Here is a 9,884-nt window from a genome sequence, read left to right as displayed (position 1 = left end):
ATGGCGAAGAAGACCGCCGAGAACGGCATCTATAGCGTGTCCGGCGACGAGAAGAAGGGCCCCCTCATCGCGCCCGGGCCCGACGGGGCCCCGGCCAAGGGCGACGGCACCGCGGGCCTGGGGACACCCGGCGGCCGCCTGGCTGTGCCGCCGCGCGAGACCTGGACGCGCCAGATGGACTTTATCATGTCGTGCGTGGGCTTCGCCGTGGGCCTGGGCAACGTGTGGCGCTTCCCCTACCTGTGCTACAAGAACGGCGGAGGTGAGCGCCCCCGCCCGCCGCGGCCCCCTCCCCCAGCAGGCCGCCGGCCCCCAACGCCCGACCCCCCGGGCCGCCGCGGAGAGGTGAAGTCCGAGCAGCGGGTGGCCCCCGGGCACGCGGGGGTCGGGGCCGCCCCTCGTCCGCCGCTGCCGCTTGGTGGCCGGGCCGGGCGCCTCCACCCCCCTAGCAGTCATGTGCCTGGCAGGGTGGGGGGAGGGGGCCGGCGATGCCCGCGGGGCTGCCCCCCAGACTCCCGGGCTGGGAGGAGCGATTGGCCGCCGAGGTGGGAAACCAGGCCTGCGCCTTGGGGTCTACGCGAGGTAAGGAGCCCTGGCTGCCCCCGCGGGTCGGGCACACAAGCGGCATATTGTGTGGGCCCCCCACGTGTGCACACACACGAACACACACACACACAATGGGCCACTCTGTCCCTCCCCTGCCCTCCCCACCCCTCGCGGCCCTCCCGCCCCTCCCCTCTGGCCCGGGCCTGGAACACTGGGTGCCCGAGCCAGGCTTGGGAAGCCTGCGGCCTGGCCTGCCTGGCGCCGCCACTGGACAGACTGCATGCACGTCCCATGCCCGCCCGCCCGCCCGCCCGGGCCCAGCTTAGCAACAGCGATGGGCACGCGTGTGTCCTGTGACTACAAAACAGCACTGGGGTTGCTGGAAGCTGAAGTGACCCGGTGATGGGTGGGAAACAGAGGTCCAGAGCAAAGGCCTTTGCCCAAGGTCAGGAGAAGGATGCTGGGACCTGGAGTCAGGCACGTTGCAGCCAAGCTCAGCCTCTGAGTAGTGGAGGGAGCCCAGCCAGGGCAAGGGTAGGAGGCCTAGAGAGAAGGGGGCGGTGGCACCCGGCTCTCCCTGCCCTTCTGCCACCCTCACCCCAGCCTGCTGGCCAGGGCCTGTGTCTGGCCTTGCCCATATGCCTATCTCCTGCAGAGCCTGACTACCTGGGCTTGCTAAGGCCGGCCTGGCCCCTCTTCCCACACCTGTCTCCCTCTGTCCTTGCACATCGCCATCCCACCAGCAGGAGACTGCGACCCATCCATCCTCTGCCTTGCACCTCACGTTTGCAGGCAGGCGTCCAAGTGCAGGACAGCCAGACTCCCTGCCTTTGGACAGGCCCCCCAGGCCTGATCACCCATCCTTGGCGCACATACCCCACCGTGCTGCCTGAAACAGGGAGCTGCGGCACTAGGGACAGCCTGCGTGTCTGAGCGTGTGTCCTCCATGGCCATCGCCCCAAGTGACCATGGGGGTGGAAGCCCTAGTGGGCCTAGGGCCCCTCTGCCACCCAGGGAATAGGGCTCCAATGGCTGAGGGGCTACTGTAGCCCCTCTTCAACACACTCCACCCACCCCCACAAGACTCCACCTGGGGCCTGAGTCAGTGGGCCACCCCTACACTGACTCACCCAGTGGGAAGTTGTGATGGGGCCTTTGGAGTCTGGGCTGGCCCGCTGGGCCTGGGCAGCCTGGCTGGGGGCCACCCTGAGTCCACCCTGTCCCTCCACCCCCAGGTGTGTTCCTTATTCCCTACGTCCTGATCGCCCTGGTCGGAGGAATCCCCATTTTCTTCTTGGAGATCTCGCTGGGCCAGTTCATGAAGGCCGGCAGCATCAATGTCTGGAACATCTGTCCCCTGTTCAAAGGTGAGCAGCCCTTGGCCAGCCTCAGGGACTGCCCCCTTTTCCCAGCTGGCTTCCACTTGAGATATCTTTTTCCTGTCCTGAGTACCAGGCCTGGGGCCACGTGATGGCGCCCCAGTCTCAAGTGGGGAGCCTGGAGATGTTCAGGCTGCACAGTGAACTTGGGGAAGCGGGGACTAGAGGGGGCATAGGCAGCTCCACAAGGCAAGGACAGGCCAGGCATATCCGGGCTGGGGGCGGACCCGCCCAGCACACACGGCTCTCTAGGTAGGTCCTACTATTACTATCCCCAAGGACGCGGGGGCACAGAGAGGTGGAGCAACGTACTGAGGTTGCCCACTGCGGGGGCAACTGTCTCCAACACTACCTTAGGCTACTAGAAACCCCCCCCACCGACCACCACCACCAGCTGCTGTGGACTGGAGGCTACTGGGTGGCTAGGCAGAGGCTTGGACCTCCTGGAACTGCCATGGTGGCAGTGGGACCCGCAGAAAGGGGCCAGGTGTTGTAAGGCCGGAGACTCAACAGTACTTGGTCAGATGGGGACAGGAGGAGAGGGGCTCGCTCTGCCTTGGGTTTGGGGGGCGGCTGGAGGAGAGGAGACAGGCTGGGGAGTCAGCCCAGTGTTGGAGCTCACACAAGGGGGAGTCCGGCGGGTCAGGAGCACCCCAGAGAAGGCTCCAGGAGGACAGATAGATGGTGGGAGCATTGCCAGCCCAGGTCGGGAGATAAAGGGGTGGGGGGGAGGTGGCCAGGAAAGAATTCACATGGCAAGGACTTCCCGGCCCCAGGCCTGGGCTACGCCTCCATGGTGATCGTCTTCTACTGCAACACTTACTACATCATGGTGCTGGCCTGGGGCTTCTATTACCTGGTCAAGTCCTTCACCACCACGCTGCCCTGGGCCACATGTGGCCACACCTGGAACACTCCCGACTGCGTGGAGATCTTCCGCCATGAAGACTGTGCCAATGCCAGCCTGGCCAACCTCACCTGTGACCAGCTTGCTGACCGCCGGTCCCCTGTCATTGAGTTCTGGGAGTGAGTCCGGCACCTCTGGGCCAAGCCCATCCCATCCCCTAGGTCTCCCTCACGTGGCCTGGCTCCAGGGGAATGGCCCTGGGCGGGGGGGGCCAGGGTGTTGCCTAGCAGTCCAACCTGGACCCTGCCTGCCCTCAGAGAGTCCTGGGGCCAGCCCCAGGGGCTGGGCCAGGTCGGGCCTCGCTCTTGGGTTCGGCAGCCTATCACTGTCCTGGTCACTCCCACCTGATGGGGGAGCTGGGGCTGCATGTGGGGTGGGATGGGAGTGGCCTCCCAATGGCCAGGGGCTCTTGGGCTCCAGGCCCGGGCCAGATGGACAAAGAGGGCCCCGCTGAACCCTGGGCTGTAGGAGAGAAAGGAGCCACGACTCCTGCGGGTGGACCCTGTGGCTCCATCCTCTGCTGGCACAGGCCTCAAGGGACCTCCCTCCCTCCCCTAGGAACAAAGTCTTGAGGCTGTCTGGGGGACTGGAGGTGCCAGGGGCCCTCAACTGGGAGGTGACCCTTTGTCTGCTGGCCTGCTGGGTGCTGGTCTACTTCTGTGTCTGGAAGGGGGTCAAATCCACGGGAAAGGTACCACTAGAGGCACGCGGGGGGAGGGCGGCTCAGCCCTGGGAGCTGGATGTCTGTGCCAGGCACACCTGTGGCAACAGGAGGTGACCAGACAGGGTCTAACCCTAAGGAAGGGGGAGGTACTGAAAGCCAAGCAATGTTTCCCACCCTCCACATCCAGGGCCCGGCAGGTACTGCCCCTTCCCTGTGCCCATCACCCCCACTGCTGACCTCCTGCCAGTCTCTGACTCTTGAGACAGTCTGGGTGGACCTGGTCTGACCATCTGTTACCTGCTTGTCTTGCCTTGGGGACCCAGAGCGGAGTCTGGCCACATCCCCTGGGGGCTCCCGGTCAGGATGAGTCTTCACCTGAACAAAGAAGACAGTGTCTAGAGCTGTGGGACATGGCCAGGTCCCTGGGGGACAAGGTCCCCAGAGCAGCACGTGGGAAGAGGGGGCAGACGGTGTGGCGGCCACGTCTTGCCTGCCTCTGCCTGGCCCAGTTCCACTCTCCACCTGCTCAGCCCCCACCTCTCTCTAGAAGAGGAGGGGACCCGGCCCTGATCCAATACCCTGCTCCCTGCCTGGGCCTCCCACACCTGCACTGCGCACACACGCGCACAGCCCTCACTCCCCGCATGCTCCACACCTCCTGTCCCCACAGAGAGCTCCCAGAGGCTCACCTGCTCCCGAACGACAGGGTGCCCAGAGAGCTTCCCCCCGCAATTGCCAGGGCTGCCAGGGCCCACCCTTGCCCCTAGCTTCCTCTGGTGGGAGCCATGGCTCCGAGGAGAATGGGGACCTCTGAACATACCTGTCCGCAAGGGGGACCGGAGGCGCCGGGAGTGGGGATGTGAGGGAGGTGGTGCCATGGCGCCCACTGAGCAGCCTGGCCCCCCAGATCGTGTACTTCACTGCTACATTCCCCTACGTGGTCCTGGTTGTGCTGCTGGTGCGTGGAGTGCTGCTGCCTGGCGCCCTGGACGGCATCATTTACTATCTCAAGCCTGACTGGTCAAAGCTGGGGTCCCCTCAGGTGAGGTGGAGGTGGGGAGGCTGCAGCAGGGTGCTGCAGGGGAGCCCTACAGGCCCCTCATGCCTGTGCTCGCGGTACCTCCTCTAGGTGTGGATAGATGCGGGGACCCAGATTTTCTTTTCTTACGCCATTGGCCTGGGGGCCCTCACAGCCCTGGGCAGCTACAACCGCTTCAACAACAACTGCTACAAGTAAGCACCGCTGCCCTGCTACTGGTGCCCTGCCCCACCCTGCCCCGCCCTGCCCGGCAGCCTAACCCGTCCACTCTGGCCCCTCCACCCCTCAGGGATGCCATCATCCTGGCTCTCATCAACAGCGGGACCAGCTTCTTTGCTGGCTTCGTGGTCTTCTCCATCCTGGGCTTCATGGCTGCAGAGCAGGGTGTGCACATCTCCAAGGTGGCAGAGTCAGGTAGGGCCCTACCCCCAGCCCCGCCTCCAGAGCAGCAACTGCTACCCAGGTGCATGATGTACACGAACACACAATATAAATGCTGAAAAGTAACAAGGATTCAAATGGAACTTGTCAGATTGTGGGCCTGCGGGGGCAGGTCCTGGGATTTGTCAATGTTGACAGAGGGAGAAAGGACCTCCCAGCCCCTGCTGCACGACCCAGGGTTCACAGCTCCTGCGGCAGGAGAGGGCATGGGCGCGAGTGTTGCAGGCAGGGCTCAGGGTGCGCGCAGGGCAGGACGTCAGCTGCAAGGTCTAGAGAGCCTGCACCTTTCCCACAGGGCCGGGCCTGGCCTTCATCGCCTACCCACGGGCTGTCACACTGATGCCAGTGGCCCCACTCTGGGCTGCCCTGTTCTTCTTCATGCTGTTGCTGCTTGGTCTCGACAGCCAGGTTTGCATGGAGCTCTGGGACAGGGAGCCAGAAGGGAGGCAGGGTGAGGGCTGCAGGCAAGGAAAGGGGTGGGAGGGTGGTGCGGGGCTCGGCCTGAGCTGCCCTGGCCACAGTTTGTAGGTGTGGAAGGCTTCATCACCGGCCTCCTCGACCTCCTCCCGGCCTCCTACTACTTCCGTTTCCAAAGGGAGATCTCTGTGGCCCTCTGTTGTGCCCTCTGCTTTGTCATCGATCTCTCCATGGTGACTGATGTGAGTGGGGTGGGGGGGTCTGCCTGTGACCTCTGGTGGCCATCCGCCATCCTTCCCTGACTGGGCTCTGTCCCCCAGGGCGGGATGTACGTCTTCCAGCTGTTTGACTACTACTCGGCCAGTGGCACCACCCTGCTCTGGCAGGCATTTTGGGAGTGCGTGGTGGTGGCCTGGGTGTATGGTAGGTCATGGCTGAGGGCTGGGCTGGGGGGTGGTGGCAGGAAGGCAGGTCTCCAGCTCAGCCCTCCCGCCTCGCCTGTCGCAGGAGCAGACCGCTTCATGGACGACATTGCCTGTATGATCGGGTACCGACCTTGCCCCTGGATGAAATGGTGCTGGTCCTTCGTCACCCCGCTGGTCTGCATGGTAAGGGCTAGGGGAGGTGGGGTGGGATGGGGGGCGAGGCAGGGCGGGGTGGGGGCCCCATTAACCGCAGCATTCTGGTCCATAGGGCATCTTCATCTTCAACGTTGTGTACTACGAGCCGCTGGTCTACAACAACACCTATGTGTACCCGTGGTGGGGCGAGGCCATGGGCTGGGCCTTCGCGCTGTCCTCCATGCTGTGTGTGCCGCTGCACCTCCTGGGCTGCCTCCTCAGGGCCAAGGGCACCATAGCCGAGGTAAGGCTCCCGCCCAGCCCGCCCTCCCCTCCCCTGCTGTGAACATTCAACCCGGCCTGCTTCGTAGCCAGGGAGTGGCCCCAACTAGGGTGGCAGGCAGTGGGAACTGGACAGAGGCAGAGGAAGTCGGTGACCCTGGGGGCTTCAGCATGTCCTCCTCTCCTGCAGCGCTGGCAGCACCTGACCCAGCCCATCTGGGGCCTCCACCACTTGGAGTACCGAGCTCAGGATGCGGATGTCAGGGGCCTGACCACCCTGACCCCAGTGTCCGAGAGCAGCAAGGTCGTCGTGGTGGAGAGTGTCATGTGACAGCCCAGCTCACATCACCAGCTCACTTCTGGTAGCCATAGCAGCCCCTGCTTCAGCCCCACCCACCCCATCCCTCCAGGGGACCTGCCTTTCCCTGACACTTTTGGGGTCTGCCTGGGGAGGAGGGGAGAAAGCACCATGAGTGCTCACTAAAACAACTTTTTCCATTTTTAATAAAATGCCAAAAATACCACAGCCCACCAAAAATAGATGCCTCTCCCCCTCCAGCCCTAGCCAAGCTGGTCCTAGGCCCTGCCTAGTGCCCCACCCCCAACCCACAGTGCTGCACTTCTCCTGCCCCTGCCATGCCCACCTCTCCAGCCTCTGCTCTGCAGCACACCCTTGGGTGACCCCTCACCCCAGAAGCAGCAGTGGCAGCTTGGGAAATGTGAGGAAGGGAAGGAGGGAGAGATGGGAGGGGGGAGAGAGAGGAGAAGGGAGGCAAGGGAGGGGCAGCAGAACCAAGGCAAATATTTCAGCTGGGCTACACCCCTCTCCCCATCCCTGTTATAGAAGCTTAGAGAGCCAGCCAGCAATGGAACCTTCTGGTTCCTGCGCCAATCGCCACCAATATCAATTGTGTGAGCTTGGGTGCGAGTGCACGCGTGCGTGAGTACGTAGAGTATATATAGATCTCTATCTCTTAGCAAAGGTGAATACCAGATGTAAATGGTGCCTCTGGGCAATGGAGGCTTGTATTTTGCACATTTTATAAAAACTTGAGAGAATGAGATTTCTGCTTGTATATTTCTAAAAAGAGGAAGGAGCCCAAACCATCCTCTCCTTACCACTCCCATCCCTGTGAGCCCCACCTTACCCCTCTGCCCCTAGCCAAGGAGTGTGAATTTATAGATCTAACTTTCATAGGCAAAACAAAAGCTTTGAGCTGTTGCGTGTGTGAGTCTGTTGTGTGGATGTGCGTGTGTAGTCCCCAGCCCCAGACTGGATTGGAAAAGTGCATGCTGGGGGTCTTGGGGCTGTCCCCACGCTGTCTCTTTGCCCACAAGTCTGTGGGGCAAGAGACTGCAATTCTCCGTCCTGGGTGTCTGGGCTGCTCACCTGGCCTGTTCAGGCTTCCCACCCCGTGCCCTGGGCTGGGCATGCCCCCCGGAAGGGACCCCAGACATGGCTCCCACGTCCAGGCTTAAGGTGGATGCACTTCCCGCACCTCCAGTCTTCTGTGTAGCAGCTTTAACCCACATACGTCTGTCACGTCCAGTCCCAAGACGGCTGAGTGACCCCAAGAAAAGCTTCCCCGACACCCGGACAGAGGCTGGAGGGCTGGGGCTGGGTGAGGGTGGCGGGCCTGCAGGGACATTCTTACTGTGCTAAAAAGCCACTGCAAACATAGCAATAAAAACATGTCATTTTCCAAAGCAGGCTCCTGCTTCCGCCTCTGCTGCTCTAAGAAGGGGTTGGGGTACAGGAGGTAGGGGGAACCTCCTCCAGCTGGAGTTCTGCAGTGGGCAAGGCTCTGCTCTGGAGGCCTCTGAGGTCGGCACCCTTCTGGGGAATGGGAAGGGAGTAGGGAAGGCAGCAGCCCAGGGAAAGCCTCATCCACCTGGAGCCTGGGCACTTGGGGAGAGCAGCCACACCCGCAGGGAAGGGTGGGTGTAAAGCTATGGGTGCTGAAATTTTCAAAATGTTGCCCCAAGAATTTGTCACTGAACAGGTGCCTTGTGTCACTTGGGCTGGGCTGGTAGCAGCAGAGAAGATAAGTCTTTGCATCAGGGATCAATTTTGAAGGTGGAGCCAATAGGGCTGTGCATGACCAGGATGCAGGGCTCAAAGAATTTGGCCTGAGCAAGAGGAAAGATGGAGCTGCCAGGTCCTGCAACGGGGAGGCAAGGAGAGAATGGTCCGGAGTCAGCCTTGGGTGTGTCATGCAGGAAGTGTCATCCAAGCGGAGATGTCTAGTTGGCAGGTGGACACAGAAGTTCCAGAAAGTACTGGAGATGGAACTTGGCAAGTTCTTACCACATAGAGATGACACTGAAAGCCTTGAGCCTGGGTGAGCTCACAGGGACGCCACAAGTCCAGAGACACAATGAGAGGGGCAGAGGGGAGACGCAGCAGCGATGGGGGAGGATGCCTGAGAGCTGGTGGGGTCCCTTCACAGGTCAGGGAGGAGCAGTGACTGGCTCCATCTGTCCAGTGCTGCTGCTGCTGGTGAAGGACAGTGACCTGCAGAATGCTCACTGGGTCTGGCAAGGGGGCCTGGCGAGGGCGGCTTGCGTGAGGGGGTGCGTGTGAAAGGCTGGTTGTGCGATTGAGAAAAGGGGTGGCGGCAGCCCGGTGTCATCTGCAGACAAAGGGAGAGACACAATGTAGTTCATCCAGACAAGGAAATATGAGCCGGCCTAGAAAAGGAAGGAACTCCAACACAAGATAACATGGCTGACCCTGGAGGACATCTGTGAAATGAGCCATCATAAAGGGACACTTGCTGTAGGGTTCTGCTCCTGTGAGACAGGGCCTTACATGAGAGGAGGGAGATCCACAGAGACAGAGGGCAAGTGTGGGTACCAGGGGCTGGGGACAGGGTGAGGAGTGTTGAGTGGGGACAGAGTGTCAGTTTGAGAAAATAAATTCTAGAGGTGGATGGAAGTGGTGGCTGCGCAACACAGTGACTGCACTTAATGCCACTGAACTGCACACTTAACGATGGTGAAAATGGCTCATTACATATACATTGATGACACTATATATATGTATGATATATATGCATTTTACCATGAGAAGAAGAGGCGGAGAGGAATTGGAGACAGTGAGTACAGACAGGTACTTTGAGGGACGGGACCCCATGCACAAGATGAGCATGTGGCACCCCACCCTGAAAGGGCTGGGCGCCGTGGTGGGGCAGAGCAGGCGAGGCAGTGGGCGGCTCAGGCAGGCACAGAGAGCATCAGGGATTGGAGCCTGTGAAGGGAGAGCAGGTGGCCCCTCAGAGCAAAGTGACAGCTTGGGCTGCTCCGTTTGCGTCCTGCCCAGGACTGCTATCGTGCTATGGGAGAACACCCAGAGGCCCTGCTCCTCGGCAGGCAGCACCCCCTATGGAAGGGCTTTACCCCTAAACTTCTGGAGCCAGGGGAGGGACCTGGCTTGGAATACGGCCAAGAAGAGCCTGGGTGAGAAATACATGGACCGGGCAGGGAGCAGAGAAAGGAGTGGCAGTGCAGTCCCACCCTAGCTCAGCCGGGGGCTCTGGAGCCTGTCCTGCGGTCCCCAGGCCCCATCTCTTCAGCACTGTTGTTTCCAGTTTTCCTTCTCTTCCTGCGAAGCCTATCCTCTCACCATGCCTGCACCTTCAAGAACCCT

At 61.5% G+C, this 9,884-nt stretch overlaps 1 protein-coding gene across 1 annotated transcript; it reads left to right on the top strand.

Moving 5' to 3' along the window:
- Window positions 1-7,946, top strand: SLC6A8 (solute carrier family 6 member 8). Its single transcript, XM_023202089.1, has 13 exons — window positions 1-262; window positions 1,782-1,913; window positions 2,702-2,951; window positions 3,391-3,523; window positions 4,404-4,538; window positions 4,626-4,729; window positions 4,825-4,949; window positions 5,272-5,384; window positions 5,498-5,635; window positions 5,714-5,816; window positions 5,901-6,001; window positions 6,087-6,257; window positions 6,426-7,946. The coding sequence occupies exons 1-13, from the start codon at window positions 1-3 to the stop codon at window positions 6,564-6,566; spliced, it is 1,908 nt and encodes a 635-aa protein (XP_023057857.1). The 3' UTR covers window positions 6,567-7,946.
- The last annotated feature ends 1,938 nt before the right edge of the window (window positions 7,947-9,884 follow it).

The sequence above is a fragment of the Piliocolobus tephrosceles genome, unplaced genomic scaffold, assembly GCF_002776525.5.
Source record: "Piliocolobus tephrosceles isolate RC106 unplaced genomic scaffold, ASM277652v3 unscaffolded_12653, whole genome shotgun sequence".
NCBI lineage: Eukaryota > Metazoa > Chordata > Mammalia > Primates > Cercopithecidae > Piliocolobus > Piliocolobus tephrosceles.
The sequence above is the reverse complement of the archived record's forward strand: the minus strand, read 5'-3'. Positions and strand labels throughout refer to the sequence as shown.

What these genes read in the sequence shown, in the direction of transcription:
- SLC6A8 (XM_023202089.1), top strand. Translation starts at nt 1, where the DNA reads ATGGCGAAGAAGACCGCCGAGAACGGCATCTATAGCGTGTCCGGCGAC. An exon ending in CCTGTCATTGAGTTCTGGGA is followed by an intron (nt 2,952 to 3,390) that starts GTGAGTCCGGCA and finishes TCCCTCCCCTAG; the next exon opens with GAACAAAGTCTTGAGGCTGT. An exon ending in ATCTCTCCATGGTGACTGAT is followed by an intron (nt 5,636 to 5,713) that starts GTGAGTGGGGTG and finishes TCTGTCCCCCAG; the next exon opens with GGCGGGATGTACGTCTTCCA.